The 15471-nt window shown below is 41.4% G+C and overlaps 3 protein-coding genes across 3 annotated transcripts in view; 1 reads left to right on the top strand and 2 right to left on the bottom strand.

The window, feature by feature from the left end:
• The window catches only part of LOC146233753 (glypican-6-like), a 55008-nt gene extending 50908 nt beyond the window's left edge, over window positions 1–4100 (top strand). Inside the window, exon 9 of the mRNA XM_084688629.1 lies at window positions 430–4100. Within this exon, the coding sequence (XP_084544755.1) occupies window positions 430–635 (206 nt within the window). The 3' untranslated portion in view covers window positions 636–4100. The remainder of the gene's footprint in view (window positions 1–429) is intronic.
• dct (dopachrome tautomerase) lies at window positions 4089–7500 on the bottom strand. The gene is made up of 8 exons (XM_084688630.1): window positions 7144–7500; window positions 6619–6918; window positions 6324–6424; window positions 5864–6030; window positions 5400–5579; window positions 4999–5134; window positions 4603–4804; window positions 4089–4514 (listed from the first exon to the last, which is right to left on the bottom strand). The coding sequence occupies exons 1-8, from the start codon at window positions 7430–7432 to the stop codon at window positions 4348–4350; spliced, it is 1542 nt and encodes a 513-aa protein (XP_084544756.1). The 5' UTR covers window positions 7433–7500; the 3' UTR covers window positions 4089–4347.
• A 1432-nt stretch (window positions 7501–8932) lies between these two features.
• Window positions 8933–13007, bottom strand: LOC146233751 (L-dopachrome tautomerase-like). Its single transcript, XM_084688464.1, has 8 exons — window positions 12589–13007; window positions 12064–12363; window positions 11889–11989; window positions 11607–11773; window positions 11146–11325; window positions 10906–11041; window positions 10508–10709; window positions 8933–10323 (listed from the first exon to the last, which is right to left on the bottom strand). The coding sequence occupies exons 1-8, from the start codon at window positions 12872–12874 to the stop codon at window positions 10154–10156; spliced, it is 1542 nt and encodes a 513-aa protein (XP_084544590.1). The 5' UTR covers window positions 12875–13007; the 3' UTR covers window positions 8933–10153.
• Between the last annotated feature and the right edge of the window lie 2464 nt (window positions 13008–15471).

Here is a 15471-nt window from a genome sequence, read left to right as displayed (position 1 = left end):
TTAAGTAAACAAACAACGTTCATGTTGTTTCCCATGGCAATCATGCATGAAAGTGTATAGAAAAATAATAAAAATACAAAAACAATTACACATTTTTATGTCAGCAATATGTGATTTGCACAGACGGTATAGATATAGTATAGTACATATGGATTACAGTACTGTATACATTACAGAAAGCAGTGAGTTCTGTGGTTCTGAGGCGTCCTCTGTGCTGCTGTTCTGTGGTTCTGAGGCGTCCTCTGTGCTGCTGTTCTGTGGTTCTGAGGCGTCCTCTGTGCTGCTGTTCTGTGGTTCTGAGGCGTCCTCTGTGCTGCTGTTCTGTGGTTCTGAGGCGTCCTCTGTGCTGCTGTTCTGTGGTTCTGAGGCGTCCTCTGTGCTGCTGTTCTGTGGTTCTGAGGCGTCCTCTGTGCTGCTGTGCTTCTGCAGGTGACGAGGGGAGCGGCTCGGCGAGTGGCAGTGGCTGCACGGAGGCCTGCGTCACAGAGTTTGACTTTGTCAGCACCGAGGCCCCCGTGGTGGGGGCTGATCGCAGCGGCCCCATCCACGACTCCGCCACGCTCCCCGCCCCCTCGCTAGTCCTGTGGGCCACGCTCGCCCTGGCAGCCCTGGCACTGCACCGGCTCTGGAGATAATGCTGGGGGAACCGGCCCCCACGTGGACAGCAGGGTTTCTCTTTCCGCTGGTTTGTTTTGTATTCAGACTGGGGCTGTGGTCAGGTTTTCATGCAGTCTTGGCCTCTTGGATACAGAGGGGTGCTTGGAAGAGAGCCCCCAGGCATCCTGGTTCTCCCCCTCCCCCCCTCCCAAAGACTGTGCAGTACCATGCTTAGGTGTTTGCCTTCAGCCACAGCTCCACTATGTTAAACAGACGGCCCCCTGTCAAACTCTGTTCCGTAAGCTGACTGGAGATCACTTTTTTTGCATACAGGAAATGTAGGTCTCCATGAGAAAACAAAAAAACATGCACTTTGATTCTTTTGGTTTGTTGATGCTGTAAAAGATAATGTATTATTTTGTTGTACCACTGTGAGAATGTGAGATCTCAGCTTTAAGTGATGAGAATTAGAACATGTTTACCAAAATTATATGATGTGGTCTAAGTCTTGACTTGCACATCTTGCAAGTCAAACTAAATTATCTTTTGAAAGGTGTGTAAAGATTAAACTTATTAAACAGCACCACAAAATATTAGTTGGCTGCTACCCTTAAATTTTTGCTTTGAAGCCCTTCGTTTATTAAATATACAGTAACATTTTACATTAGTATTCTTGTTAAAGTTTCATTACATAAGTAAGTACTACAGTATTTAATAGGCAATGTATCGAGTTCAACAAAATATTCATATAATACACAAAATATACTTATAATTGAAACAAAATATTATAATATATCATTTTGTTGTGGAGAATTGTATAATTATATAGTGTCATTGTATATGTCAAAAATATACAAGTGTATATTATTTGAATAGGAGAGAGCACAATTGAAAGAGCACAGTAGCGTTTACAGTGGTGCATAGTGTCACATAATTGCAGTGTGTAAATACATGTTCATTTTCACATTGCCTATTATTGTACTCAGTACATGTACTTATGAATTGACGCTGTAAAAGGACACTACTGGAAAATGTTACCAAATTTACAAACCAGTTGCTATTCAAGTTTAACTTGATAACTCAAATCATATACAGTTCTTACCAATGATTGTGTTTTTTTGTTCCGAGTGCAGATGAAATAAGATCCCATCCTGTTTGTGTTGTTTCATACTTCACTGTACTTACCGTATTTCTTCAGATAAACTCTGCGGGATTCATTTTTGAGGCGGCGTTTATTCGAGGGCGGCGTTTATTCGAGGGCGGCGTTTATTCGAGGGCGGCGTTTATTCGAGGGCGGCGTTTATTCGAGGGCGGCGTTTATTCGAGGGCGGCGTTTATTCGAGGGCGGCGTTTATTCGAGGGCGGCGTTTATTCGAGGGCGGCGTTTATTCGAGGGCGGCGTTTATTCGAGGGCGGCGTTTATTCGAGGGCGGCGTTTATTCGAGGGCGGCGTTTATTCGAGGGCGGCGTTTATTCGAGGGCGGCGTTTATTCGAGGGCGGCGTTTATTCGAGGGCGGCGTTTATTCGAGGGCGGCGTTTAATTAGTAAGAGAGATTTTGTGAATTGTAGCTGCAGTGTTGCCATAGACAACTTTGTTGCTGGCATTGTGACAAATGAATCATGCAGCTAAAAACGGAGGTTTCATTTACTACCGCTGACCTCCTTGTCTATTCTTTGTCTGTCTATGAGTGCAGCAACTCCATTTCTCATTGGCTATCAAGTAGGTGTGCATTGGTAGTACAACTCTCTCTAATCCAAGTGTTCTACATTCTGTAGAAATCTGAAGCAGTACGCCGAAACGTTCATACACGTTAGCTTTCAAACAGAAAGCTGTGCAGAAAGTTATGTACATGTGTAATAAATACTGAAGTTGAATTTAACAAATTAAATAATCTTTTTCAGATTGTTTGGTGCGGCGTTTATTCGAGGGCAGCGTTTATTACACAACGTTCATTTTTGGTGCAGCATTTATTCGAGGGCGGGGTTTTTTCGAATAAATACGGTATACTGTCTTTGTATTATCAACACCTCAATAGAAAATGTCAACTTATAGTTAAGGAATACTTCCTGGTTTACAAGGCTTGTCATGGGTGCACTTGATTCAGCAAATTATTTCATTTTCTCATACGCATCCTTAGCAGGTTCAGCAGTGGACTAAAGTGTGTTGTTGGATTTCATACATTATCTAAGTGAATCATAACAGCTTAATCAGCAGGAAAATGTTTACATGGGTTGTGTTGATGTCCAGTATTCATTTCCTGTATCCGATTTGAATCTGTACCTGGTAACTCTTTGTGTTTAATTGACAGCATTTTCAACTTCACAGGCCTGTCCCTTAAACTGTATGTTCATATTTTTACATTACCTGAAAAGGGGTATTTTTGCCAGCCCAGTTGTCCTGTAGGTTCTGCTTTGAATATCAGATTGGTCCTAATAACCACCTTGTTTGCATATCAAATTCATGCATATTCTGCGAATTATTGACCGATGGAGTATGCATTAAACTGTTTTGAATCCAAACAGTTTATAAAATGTTTGGTAGGGTTTTAATTATGATAATTAATGATAATTCACTACACGAATGCCATGCTGTAAATGGTAAATAAGAAAAGTAAACAATGTGCCATGTTGTTGCAGCTGAAATTCAAAATACATTGAAGACTTAAACAGCCAAAGGCAAAAAAAAAAAGTCATTGAGTTTATCTCTGAAGCATGAGTGGTTGTGTCTGTGCAGGCTGGCCTCAGGCCGACCACAGCCACCTGTGAAATGAGAATCTGAGGAGGTGGAGAGGGCCCGGGCAGGCTTGGTTGCTCCAGAGAGGATCGTCAGTAGAGCGTGCCTACCGAGGCTGTGAGAGGCCCGGCATTACTCGGAGGGGGCATACTTTATTTAGCCCTCAGACACAGACCAGCCAAACCAGTCTCAAGAAGGACTGTATGTCCACTGTTCTCCAAAAGGCCAGTCAGCTCAGTTAACCATAAAGGCCAGCTACGCTTACATATCAGGGGAGTTAGCCAGTATTATAACCTTTAGCTCTTATCATGATCTCTGTTGGGCGTTGCAGCAATTTTGTTGGCTTGCTTGTTGCCTTTTGATAAGTCAGTATTATTGTTCACATTGTATGGATGTAGGGGAAATGATGTGCAAAGTCATGGAGAACAGTTTGCCCCTTTGTCAGTTTGTCCTTGAATAAGATTCTTTATTATGAACAATGGTCAGAGAGGATACTGTTTTTATGTTTTGTATCATTGCACTTTTAATGGTAATATTTTTGCAATAAAGTCTTGAAAATTGATGTTCATGAATCAGCAAAAGTAATGTACAAATAAAGGTTTCCAAAACATTATTCATTGACATTTTGTAAAATCATATGTACTATGATCTAGCTGACATAAAAATCTTACAATTATGCCTTACAGTTTTTTATTGCAATTAAAAAGATTTGTTCCGTTTTTTGTTACTCTTTCTTGCAAATAAACATTTGATAAAAGATGACAACAACTTTGCAATCTGATTACTTAATTTTAGTATAAATGGGGGGAAAAAAATAGTTTTACAATCATTAAAATGTGGTAAATAATTACAGGACAAAATGATTCACGCCCAGAATTCTCCTTTTTCTATGTGGTTCACTTGTAGTGATAGGTGTAGTGGTAGCCTTAGCCTTTAAAGATAAAAAAAGGTTTGTGGAGGACTTAGGTGTGTATGAGTGCTGAAGAACAGCTCAATATTACAACCACTTTATTATCTAGGCTTCCTCTGTGTATTTTCTGTTTGTGAACTCTGCTTTAATCAGAGGTTCAAACCCTCTTCTTCTTCTCCGTTGCACCATGATGAAGAGGAGGAGGAGGAGGCCCAGGAACACGCCACCCAGAGTGGACCCCAGCACAAACACTGTGGCTCCACCATCGCCGTCTGTGGCAGCATTAAAGTACATCAATTGTGAGAATATTACTGGTAGAAATAGCTTTGGAAGATTTCTGCGCAAGCAAGATTTGCTCACCTTCCAGTGCAATGGCATAGGAGTAGCCCAGTTGTTCAGCCGCCACGTAGATCTCCTCATTGGTGATTGGAGGGAAGAAGGGCACCATGTTGAAATCTCTGTTGTGGCCAATAGGAGCCATCTCATCTGGGTAGGTGGAGTTTGTAGGAACAAACCTCTTCATCCACTCATCAAAGATGGCATCCGTGAATGCATGGAGCACCTACAAACACAACAATATGATATTATATAATTATGGACAACAATAACTAGTATTTAGCACATTTCCACACACTCAAAATACTTTTAAATGGTTATGGTGGATATATATTTGTCATATCATCCAAAATTATGTTGGATCATTTATCACTTTCTTTGAAAGAACATGAACCCTGGGTCAGATCCTTCAATCCTCACCAGGAAGATGGGGTCATTGGCAGCAGAGTGGGCCAGACCACTGGTACCATTGAGGAAGGAGTGGACCAGATTGTGCAGGTTGTCCACCGATGAGTCAAGCTCTCCATTTGGTTTGTCATAACCTTCAAGAGCATTCCTGTAAAACACCGATCACTGATATTTAAATCAAAGCATCACATTGCAGTTTAAAAAGTCTCAACATCCTCCATGTAGTCAGTGTTAAGGTTCAGCTATTATTTCTGTTGGTAGTACTGCAAAATGTAAAAATAAATACATTGTGAAACACCCATGGCAGTATTCTTAAGTTTAGATCTGTTATATACATGAATCAATCTGGTCTACAACTGACTAGTCATCGTAATGTGATAAATGTGATATATATGTAAGCATGCGTAGAAGACCTGAAGCTGAATGTGGAGTTGGTGAAGTAGGGAGGGCTGTCAAAGTCCCTGAGGGAGAGGCAGCTCCTCACATCATTCATGGTGGGCAGACTCATGTTGTTCCTCTCCACCACACCTCTCCTGATGGAGCCCTCCTTGGTCCCGTTACACAGAGTCACCAGTTGGTTGTATTCGTCCAGACTAGAGGCAGAAGTTCATATTTTTACAACCTTGTTGTTAGCCCACTGTGGTGATGTGGTATGCAAAAAAAAAGGTTTTAATTCAAATTAGATTAAATTATTGGTAACTATTGATACATGAAATGTTTATCTGTAAAATGTACTGATGCTTAATCAAAAAGTAATTACTAATAATGCATTAATTATGTGCATACTGTATTCTGTATATACAAAAACTAATGAACAGAGAAAAGCAAGGCACATAAACATCAAATATGACCCATGAAAAACCTTTGTGTGACAGACCTGTTACATACCACCCCCCAGTTGGAGAACCTGGACTGGTTGCTGATGAGGGAGGGGTTTTCTGGGTTCCGCCCCCCCAGGAGAGAGTCTGTGCAGACGTCACACTCACTCTGGCCTGTGGCAAAGTTCCAGTACGGCACAGCAAAGTTCTCGTTGCCTGTTAAACGCTGCAGAGGAAAAAAAGATGACCAATGACCAATGCCCGTTTGTTAACAGAAGTGTAAATCATTTCTAGTTTTTTACCATTACCACTGTTATGAATGACTGATTCTTGATCACTTTGAAAGCCCTAAAATTTAGGATTATCGTAGCTCAGTTTGGTTAACTGAAGCTCAGCCTCTTAACAAACTTGCATACCAACAAGTGAACCATTTTTCAGAGGTCTTCAGATAGATAAAACATTTTTATTGAGATTATGATACTTCCTTGTGTATTGGTCTGTTTATATAATATCTCTTACCTGCAGCTCTCTCTCCAGGCTGAGGAGGTGGTACCTGTGCCAGGTTATGAAGGCTGGGCCCTTGTGGGAGAAATCAATTGCTCTGAATGGACGCCCTGGACCTGCAAAGGCACCATATCCAGGTTTTGAGAAGAAAGCTATTTTTAACATATCTAGCAGCCATACAGATACAAAAATGGAATAACACATCGAAAATACAAAGAAATATGCTTATTGATTTACAGAATGCATCTTTCAATAAAAAAACGAGCATTATTCTAATTAGTTAGTGAGAACATAGTAAAAAGATGTTTACCAAGGAGGGTGTCCCTGACAGAGTAATAGTGCTGCCAGACAAAGAAGTCGTAGATGGAGATGTTGGTGAACTGGGGCTGGGTTCCATTGGGTCCCAGTAGGCCCAGCCAGTGCTGCGTGGCGATGACATAGTCTGGGTGGGTGGTGGTCTTGGCCAGGTCCAACACATCCAGGAACTGCTGGAGCTCAGCTGGTGTCAGAGAGTGGATGTTCTTCCTCACCACTGGAGCTTTTCTCTGGTCACAGTTTGGTCCTGTCCAGCCAAACTTACACTGGCCACAGTCAAAACCAGCAAAGTTACCTGCACATGGGAAAGGAGAAGAGAACACATCAACAATAGAAAAACATACAAAATAGAGTTAAACCGACAATGTGCTCAAATTTATGCTGAAACTTCCAGCAGGTCTGGCTTATATCCAAGTCCTGGTCTATTTTTGGTCAGCCAGTGTAACTTTTTTGTAACCCAACACTCTAATCCAAAATCATAGATGAGGGTTTACAGACAACAGTTTACAGCATGACTCACCAGAGCATCTGCATGTCTGATTGAAGAACTTGGTCGGCCATCTCTCTCTGTCATCCACATTTCTCAGTCGATAAGGTCCTCCCCAGGGTTTGCTGTCCACCCTGATGTTGGAGCAGTTTCCTCTCCCTGATAAACGTCCACACACGTTAGCAGGATCTGAGCCCAGAGACGGGCAGCACTGCTTGGACACGATCCCCTCCACCGTGCAGCACACTCTAGGAAACTGAGCCCCTGTCGGCTCGGGCCTGAAGACGAAACAAACCAACACCACAACCAACGCTTTCATCATCTTTCACACTTCTGTCTCCTCTCACTCCTTCCAGTAAAATCAGTTTGCACACCAATTCACTGCGATGATGTCACCAATTAGTTCCTCCAGAATGGCATGGAATCCCACTGTGCTATGCTCCTCTGCTGTGTATTTAAGATTAGATACAGTGATAACTGTAACAGCTATGAAAAAAAGCCCTGTGAGGAAGTGACTGAGTTCCACTCACTTTCATGGACATTAACAAACCTTCCAATTTATCTGCCGCCTCTTAGTACAGCCAGAAAGGATTAAGCCATTGGTCTCGTGGTAATCACCTGACAACACAGAACTGTGAGCTGGGCTAATACCAGGAAAATGCCCGGAGGGAACTGTGCTCTGGTGGTCAGCTTGTTTGTCTGAGAACAAAAAAAACGACTTAGCTACATGTCATTTTTCAACAATTGCTCATTGACATCAGGATTTCTTACATTTTCATGTAGTGATTGTGATATTCATACTGTGATGAGTTTTTTTTTTTTTATTAAGTTTAATCTCAGTTTCATTGTTTACTACTTAAACTAATAGGCCTGCTTAACTGTAAGTTATGGTAATCAATAACACAAAGTTACACAAAAGCACTTGTTCTACAAAGATAGATTTGCTCACAAGACACAAGTTCACTCGTGTGGCGTTAAGGGGCACTGACCAAAACGTAATCATCCACTTCAGACTGTTGTACCTAGACTGTAATACTCTTCAAACTCATTTGCATGTTTGCCTAAGGAGGGCGTTCTAAACCAATAACTAACACTGGGTGCTACAGGGGATTACTCTCGTGTTCTACTTAGAAGATCACAAATCATTCAAAGCGACCAATGACCTTTTTGTTTCATGGCAACGAAGGCATATGATACATGCTGCGCTGGTTCACACTCATCTCATGTCATGTGCTTTATCCTTGAGTGCGTAGAAGTCTTTCTCCTCCCCATTTAAAAAGACTTTGTGGCCTTCCATGTGATGGCTGCTGATGCTGACGAAAGAGTCACATTGCAGATCACAGCACAAACTGTACTGAGTTTGTGCTTGTTATCAGTTGTCAAAAATCTATGCGGGCCTACCAGCCATTCGTAATAAGAGTTTCCTTCTCAACCATTAAGTCTAGTGAGAGCTCAGCTTAGTGAAACTTGTTGAGATCAAAGGATTTTGGCCTACTCTAGTCATACAGAGTTACAATGGTTTATTACTGTACTGTATCCAAACAGAAATGAAAATGTTTGTTGCGTGGATTTATCAACATCTAATGTGTAATTCGGCTATTATGAGAAATTCTTGAGCCTGAGGCTTCTTCTCAGGAGTAAAAGATCTACTTGTGTAACAACAAGTTTCATGCTGCTGATTCTCTGGGGTTCATCGCACAGGATTACAGCGGACATTCCAGGAGGACGTCCAAAGGAATGTGTCTGAAGGAATCACTGTTAAAGTGTCAAGATACAAAACCAACAGCACACATCACCACACTTTTGGATAAACATAGGAGTGTAGGTTTTATTAGACCTGGAAGGGACATGCCGCACACAATTTTGGGAAACGGCCCTTTTCATTAAGAAAGTCCTATTTAAACGGTTGTATCCTCAGTTATTAAAAAAAAAGCAGTTTCCCCCACATGCCCGTGTGTAAATGACTCAAGGAGCTGAAACATGAAGACAGTAAAGTAAGACAGTATCATGATACATTTGTACATAGAATAAAATATATAAACAGTTTAATCAAGCTGTGCATTATCCCCAGCAATGATTGGTGACACTATTAGTCAGAGTGGGGGCAATCTTGTTTCCTGCCCCATCATGATTTTTCTAAAGAAACAAGCCGTAGCGCAAAGATGAAAAGCAAATGTAGATGCCAGTCTCACTATTCTCCAAACATTCTTGTTTTCACTAAGAAGGTAATTGAAATTATTTATTCCCTACTAAATATATTTATAATGTATCCTTTAAAAATATACAACTTCAAACACCAACTCTCTAAATTATGACCGTACCTGAAAAAGTTATTATAGAAGCACTAATTCCATTTGTTTCACAGGGGACAGTAGAGTAGCACTTTAATAATCCCAGGAGTGAGATTGCACTGTTTCAACAGCAGAAGAATCAATAACAAACAACAACAAAATGTACAGAGTTTTGAATTTCATAGTGCTTCATGGAGCTACTCAAACCGGAAAACGTAGTAAAGCGGCCTCACAAATACAAGGTATTTGATACATTTGCATAAGTGAAAACATTTTTCTTTTAACGTTTTGATGGGGGGAAAAAAACACCTCAAATGTAATTTTAGTAAATTATAGGTTGTAAACGGTCTATGCTATTTGAATCTGTAAATTAAAAATGCCACTGAGCTGACAGCACACATCCCTACACCTCATTTTCATGGTGCCATGACGATGATCCCCTCAACTTACTGAGTGTGAAACTTTGCAGCCTCTACTGAAAACCCCACCTGAGATCCTGAGATGGCATGACATCGACAAACATGACAAATATGAAATGACAGGAGGATGTAGACTTTGAAACCGCTTTTGAAGGGCACCCGAAAGACAGAAATTGTAAAAATGTTAAAATACTAATCACATCTGTCAAATTTGAACCATTTTGTTGCTTGCACACCAATGTGTATTTTCAGAGAGAGGAAAAAAAACTGATTAGTGTAATTGTATTTGATTATATCAGAAATACAGTGGCTCCAATAAAAAATAACATATTATTAGGAGGATTCTGTGTACATTCTGTTGGAGTAGTTAAGAAGTGGTTCAAAGCCACTTCTCCTTTGTGCCCGTAAATAAAGCAGGAACACCACAAGGAGAACCAACAAACCTATAAAAACTCCTCCCAATGTAGATCCCAAAACGAGCACATCAAAACCGTTGTCTGTTTCTGAAAGAAAAATGCAGAAAAGTTGTTGAGCAATAAATTCCTGTACGTCGTACAAAGGCAGTGAACAACCCAGAAAAGGCTTATTCATATTGGAAGCTTTGATTGGGGTAAAGAAATACAGTAGGTCACTCGTCACTCATTTTACCTTAAAATGAATACAAGTATTTGTATTTCAAGAACTAACCTTCCAGTGCAATGGCATAGGAGTAGCCCAGTTGTTCAGCCGCCACGTAGATCTCCTCATTGGTGATTGGAGGGAAGAAGGGCACCATGTTGAAATCTCTGTTGTGGCCAATAGGAGCCATCTCATCTGGGTAGGTGGAGTTTGTAGGAACAAACCTCTTCATCCACTCATCAAAGATGGCATCCGTGAATGCATGGAGCACCTACAAACACAACAATATGATATTATATAATTATGGACAACAATAACTAGTATTTAGCACATTTCCACACACTCAAAATACTTTTAAATGGTTATGGTGGATATATATTTAGGTCATATCATCCAAAATTATGTTGGATCATTTATCACTTTCTTTGAAAGAACATGAACCCTGGGTCAGATCCTTCAATCCTCACCAGGAAGATGGGGTCATTGGCAGCAGAGTGGGCCAGACCACTGGTACCATTGAGGAAGGAGTGGACCAGATTGTGCAGGTTGTCCACCGATGAGGCAAGCTCTCCATCTGGTTTGTCATAACCTTCAAGAGCATTCCTGTGAGAAACAGACTCAATCATTGCCAGGGAAGATATTTTCGTTTACTCGTTTTTCTAACCTAGACAGACAAAGAGATTTGAGAATTCAAAACAAAACACCACCTGAAGCTGAATGTGGAGTTGGTGAAGTAGGGAGGGCTGTCAAAGTCCCTGAGGGAGAGGCAGCTCCTCACATCATTCATGGTGGGCAGACTCATGTTGTTCCTCTCCACCACACCTCTCCTGATGGAGCCCTCCTTGGTCCCGTTACACAGAGTCACCAGTTCATTGTACTCGTCTGGACTGGGGAAGAGCAAACACACTCTCATCACACACCATAATGTTGGTAAACACACACATATCATTTTTCTGGATGCTTTTTTTAATGGCCAGGATGCATTACTGCATTTTTGGTTGTTCACAATATGCACTTCTTGTTTTGGCTACCCGCAATGCTATGGGGCTATCTTGTTGTTATTATCAGTGACCTATGCACTTTGTAAAGCTCTCTGTTGGAAGTCGTTTTGGATAAAAGTGTCTGCTAAATGAATACATGTAAATGTAAATGTACTGTAGCCACAGACCTGTTACATACCACCCCCCAGTTGGAGAACCTGGACTGGTTGCTGATGAGGGAGGGGTTTTCTGGGTTCCGCCCCCCCAGGAGAGAGTCTGTGCAGACGTCACACTCACTCTGGCCTGTGGCAAAGTTCCAGTACGGCACAGCAAAGTTCTCGTTGCCTGTTAAACGCTGCAGAGGAAAAAAGAAAAAAAAGTTGTTTTGAAGGACATTTTTCAAAAAATCTTGTTGATTTCTATCACGCAATAAAGTGATCCTATAATTTCTAAGTAAAAATCTAAAGGACCTGCAGCTGTCTTTCCAGGCCGAGGAGGTGGTATCTGTGCCAGGTTATGAAGGCAGGGCCCTTATGGGAGAAATCAATGGCCTTGTATGGACGGCCAGGTCCTAGGGCAGATGAGAAATTGTCAACATTCCTGCTACACATGTATTGTTGTTGTGTGGGAATGCATCACATTTACCAAGGAGGGTGTCCCTGACAGAGTAATAGTGCTGCCAGACAAAGAAGTCGTAGATGGAGATGTTGGTGAACTGGGGCTGGGTTCCATTGGGTCCCAGTAGGCCCAGCCAGTGCTGCGTGGCGATGACATAGTCTGGGTGGGTGGTGGTCTTGGCCAGGTCCAACACATCCAGGAACTGCTGGAGCTCAGCTGGTGTCAGAGAGTGGATGTTCTTCCTCACCACTGGAGCTTTTCTCTGGTCACAGTTTGGTCCTGTCCAGCCAAACTTACACTGGCCACAGTCAAAACCAGCAAAGTTACCTGCACATGGGAAAGGAGAAGAGAACACATCAACAATAGAAAAACATACAAAATAGAGTTAAACCGACAATGCGCTCAAATTTATGCTGAAACTTCCAGCAGGTCTGGCTTATACCCAAGTCCTGGTCTATTTTTGGTCAGCCAGTGTAACTTTTTTGTAACTCAACACTCTAATCCAAAATCATAGATGAGGGTTTACAGACAACAGTTTACAGCATGACTCACCAGAGCATCTGCATGTCTGATTGAAGAACTTGGTCGGCCATCTCTCTCTGTCATCCACATTTCTCAGTCGATAAGGTCCTCCCCAGGGTTTGCTGTCCACCCTGATGTTGGAGCAGTTTCCTCTCCCTGATAAACTTCCACACACGTTAGCAGGATCTGAGCCCAGAGACGGGCAGCACTGCTTGGACACGATCCCCTCCACCGTGCAGCACACTCTAGGAAACTGAGCCCCTGTCGGCTCGGGCCTGAAGACGAAACAAACCAACACCACAACCAACGCTTTCATCTTCCTCGAGCTCTGTGTTATCTCTCTTCTTCTTGAAAATCAACTTGTGCATCAATTCCGCTAAATTAGGTGGTCAATTATGGTAAAATATGTCTGATCTCAAAATGAACCAACCGGATCTCTAGTAACTGTACCTATTACTACTGATGTGGCATCTCTGCCCCTCGTTTTTAAGCTTCCAGATGACAATGTTGTTAGTTAAAAGGTTTGCCCTTCAGGACAAGATCTCGTGGGATGGCATCATCCTTAAATAGTTTGCCCTGCAGACAGATAATTATGGCCAATGTTTTTTTGTTTTTTTTTATCCTGATAGTTCCTCGTTTTTTTAAGCTCAGCTTTCGAAGCTGGGAAGATATTTGCAGTGGCTCTTAGTTCCTTTGTCACTGAGCTGGAACAGCAACTTTTCTTGTCCAGTCTATGGTGGACAGTACTGTAGCTTACATTTTATCGCATATCTACCGTTGTTGGAAACACTTAGGCACTGGACACAGTTTGCACACTATGAAGACCAAGACACACACTATGCAATACAGTGGTGATAGTCACACTGTTAGCTCCTGATCAGCCCTTAGGGATGTGTTTGGTATCACGTGTTCAGCTGTGCAGTTTCCTCTCCTGCATTAAGTTCACGGGCCACTATCTCATCGTACATTAATTTTTCAGACATTTAGTATGTTTGCATTTTGTTTTGTTTGAAATAATCACGCAAACACCTTTGAGGTGATTTGCTGTTTATTTATGCTCAACAACAAGGAATCATGCCTATATGCAACAGTTAGCTGACATACTGTGGTTAAACCACAAGATGGTGATAATCCTCCATGGAAAATGTTCAAAGTTTCAAAGAAGCTCAGGAGATGATGAAGATTGTACTTTCTGGTGTAACATTTTATGTAGATTTTTACATAATGTCACTTATCCCCAAAAGCTATTTGGGGTGAAATAGGCTTTTAAAAAGGAACCAACAATACACCAAACAAAATGAATTAAAACAGGAGAAATACTGATATTGGGCACAGTGAAGTGTATAATTTTACAAATATGAATAATAATCAATGTGCATTAATAATGATAATTGATAGTATTGTTATAGTAAATAAATAAATAATCAACAACATCCTCCTCATTATTAATTTATAAGAAAAACTTCTAAAGATGCAATTCAGTGTTCAATATTTCCCAACCCATGGAACTTGGTAATGCATTTATAAGTTCCATTTGCTTCACCTGCCCTCCATTATCATGTAAATTATTTGTGTATTAGGCTTTGATTTTGCACTGAGTGGTTGAACATTGTATGTGAACAATTTGAGTGCTGTTGATTTTTGAGCTGCTAATTGCACCAGCGTGCAATATGCATGGATTGGGTCCCTTTTTGTCCGGGAGACAATGTCACCCGGTGATGTCGAGAGTCCTCTACGTCGCCCACGGAAGTGTCATTGTTTTAACATGGAAACTTCCAAACAGAAGGCCAGCTTTGCGTGAAGAGAGAGAGTGCTCTGCCCTTTGAAGTGGTGAAAAACAAAAAACTCTCCTTTCAATACCATTTCAAAGAGATATCACAGGAGGAGGTGACACTTCGTTTGTGAAATGATCTGTTTTATTACCATGCTGATGGAGAGATGCTTACATTCTGCTAATGGCTATGTGAATATTCCACTTAAGAGTGTTGTACCCTGCACACATTTAGAGGAATATAAAGTGTCGGTTGGAAGACAGAGAGCCTTTTCAAATTGTAATCGAGAGCACTTCAGTTTTATTCACTATGAACAGAGCTCAGTAGGCAACGTCTGGAGGGACTGATAGGAGACGAAGCTCTCACCTCATTGAATCCAGAATTCTAGACTACCTCACACTTATGTGACTACCTTACAACACAAATTAAAAACAGCTACTCATTTCTCCTGCAACTAACTCACAGTGATAGTAACGCTCGTGTTTAAAGGCAGCAGGCTAAGAAATGAATGCAGTGAATGTGTCTGGTCTTACGCCTCTAAAGGAAGAATATGGCCTTGCTTCAGATACAATATCTTCTATTTACTGAAAGAAAGCTTTTGATACAACTTTCAGCAGCGGTATACAGTTTAACCTGTCTACCTCAGGCAGAGGGAGGGAGAATTCATTACTCATCAGGATCTGCCATCTCGAAGGTTAAAATCATGAGATCTGCAGAGCTCTGAGAATAATATACTGGTAATGTCTCCATCCATCACCTGAACATTGTAACTTCACTTTAGCTGAAAGATATGAGTGATTCCCATGACAAGATCAATATAAGTACAGGGGTATATTGTTGCTACTCTATATGCCATGTAAGACTTACAGAGAGACATAAATAGAGAAAGAGAGAAGTAGTTGGAGAAAGACTTAACTGAAATGCAGTACTTCTGAAGAGCATGAGGGGGCAGTGTTGTTCACTGACAGGCCCTCGGAGATGATTGACCGTCCCTCCTGAGTTGCCTTCATGATGCTCTGCCAAATATGCCATGAAATAGTCTAGGTATGGACATCTTTGTACTTTGACAGTCACCATTTCAAATTTCAACCATGCCAGGCAATGACTTACAGTATACGTTAGGCTGGGTGGTGTGTACAAA

Source organism: Hypomesus nipponensis, chromosome 23, assembly GCF_054491055.1.
Source record: "Hypomesus nipponensis isolate SF chromosome 23, ASM5449105v1, whole genome shotgun sequence".
Lineage (NCBI taxonomy): Eukaryota > Metazoa > Chordata > Actinopteri > Osmeriformes > Osmeridae > Hypomesus > Hypomesus nipponensis.
The sequence above is the reverse complement of the archived record's forward strand: the minus strand, read 5'-3'. Positions and strand labels throughout refer to the sequence as shown.

Bases quoted from the DNA above. Each gene is read 5' to 3' on its own strand.
- dct (XM_084688630.1), bottom strand. From the start codon at position 7,432: ATGATGAAAGCGTTGGTTGTGGTGTTGGTTTGTTTCGTCTTCAGGCCC. The intron at 6,425-6,618 runs GTAAACATCTTT...GTGCCTTTGCAG, and splicing joins TGTCAGGGACACCCTCCTTG to GTCCAGGGCGTCCATTCAGA. The intron at 5,135-5,399 runs GTCTTCTACGCA...GGTGTTTTACAG, and splicing joins AACTCCACATTCAGCTTCAG to GAATGCTCTTGAAGGTTATG.
- LOC146233751 (XM_084688464.1), bottom strand. From the start codon at position 12,874: ATGAAAGCGTTGGTTGTGGTGTTGGTTTGTTTCGTCTTCAGGCCCGAG. The intron at 11,774-11,888 runs GTCCTTTAGATT...TTTCCTCTGCAG, and splicing joins GCCTGGAAAGACAGCTGCAG to CGTTTAACAGGCAACGAGAA. The intron at 11,042-11,145 runs GTGGTGTTTTGT...TGTTTCTCACAG, and splicing joins AACTCCACATTCAGCTTCAG to GAATGCTCTTGAAGGTTATG.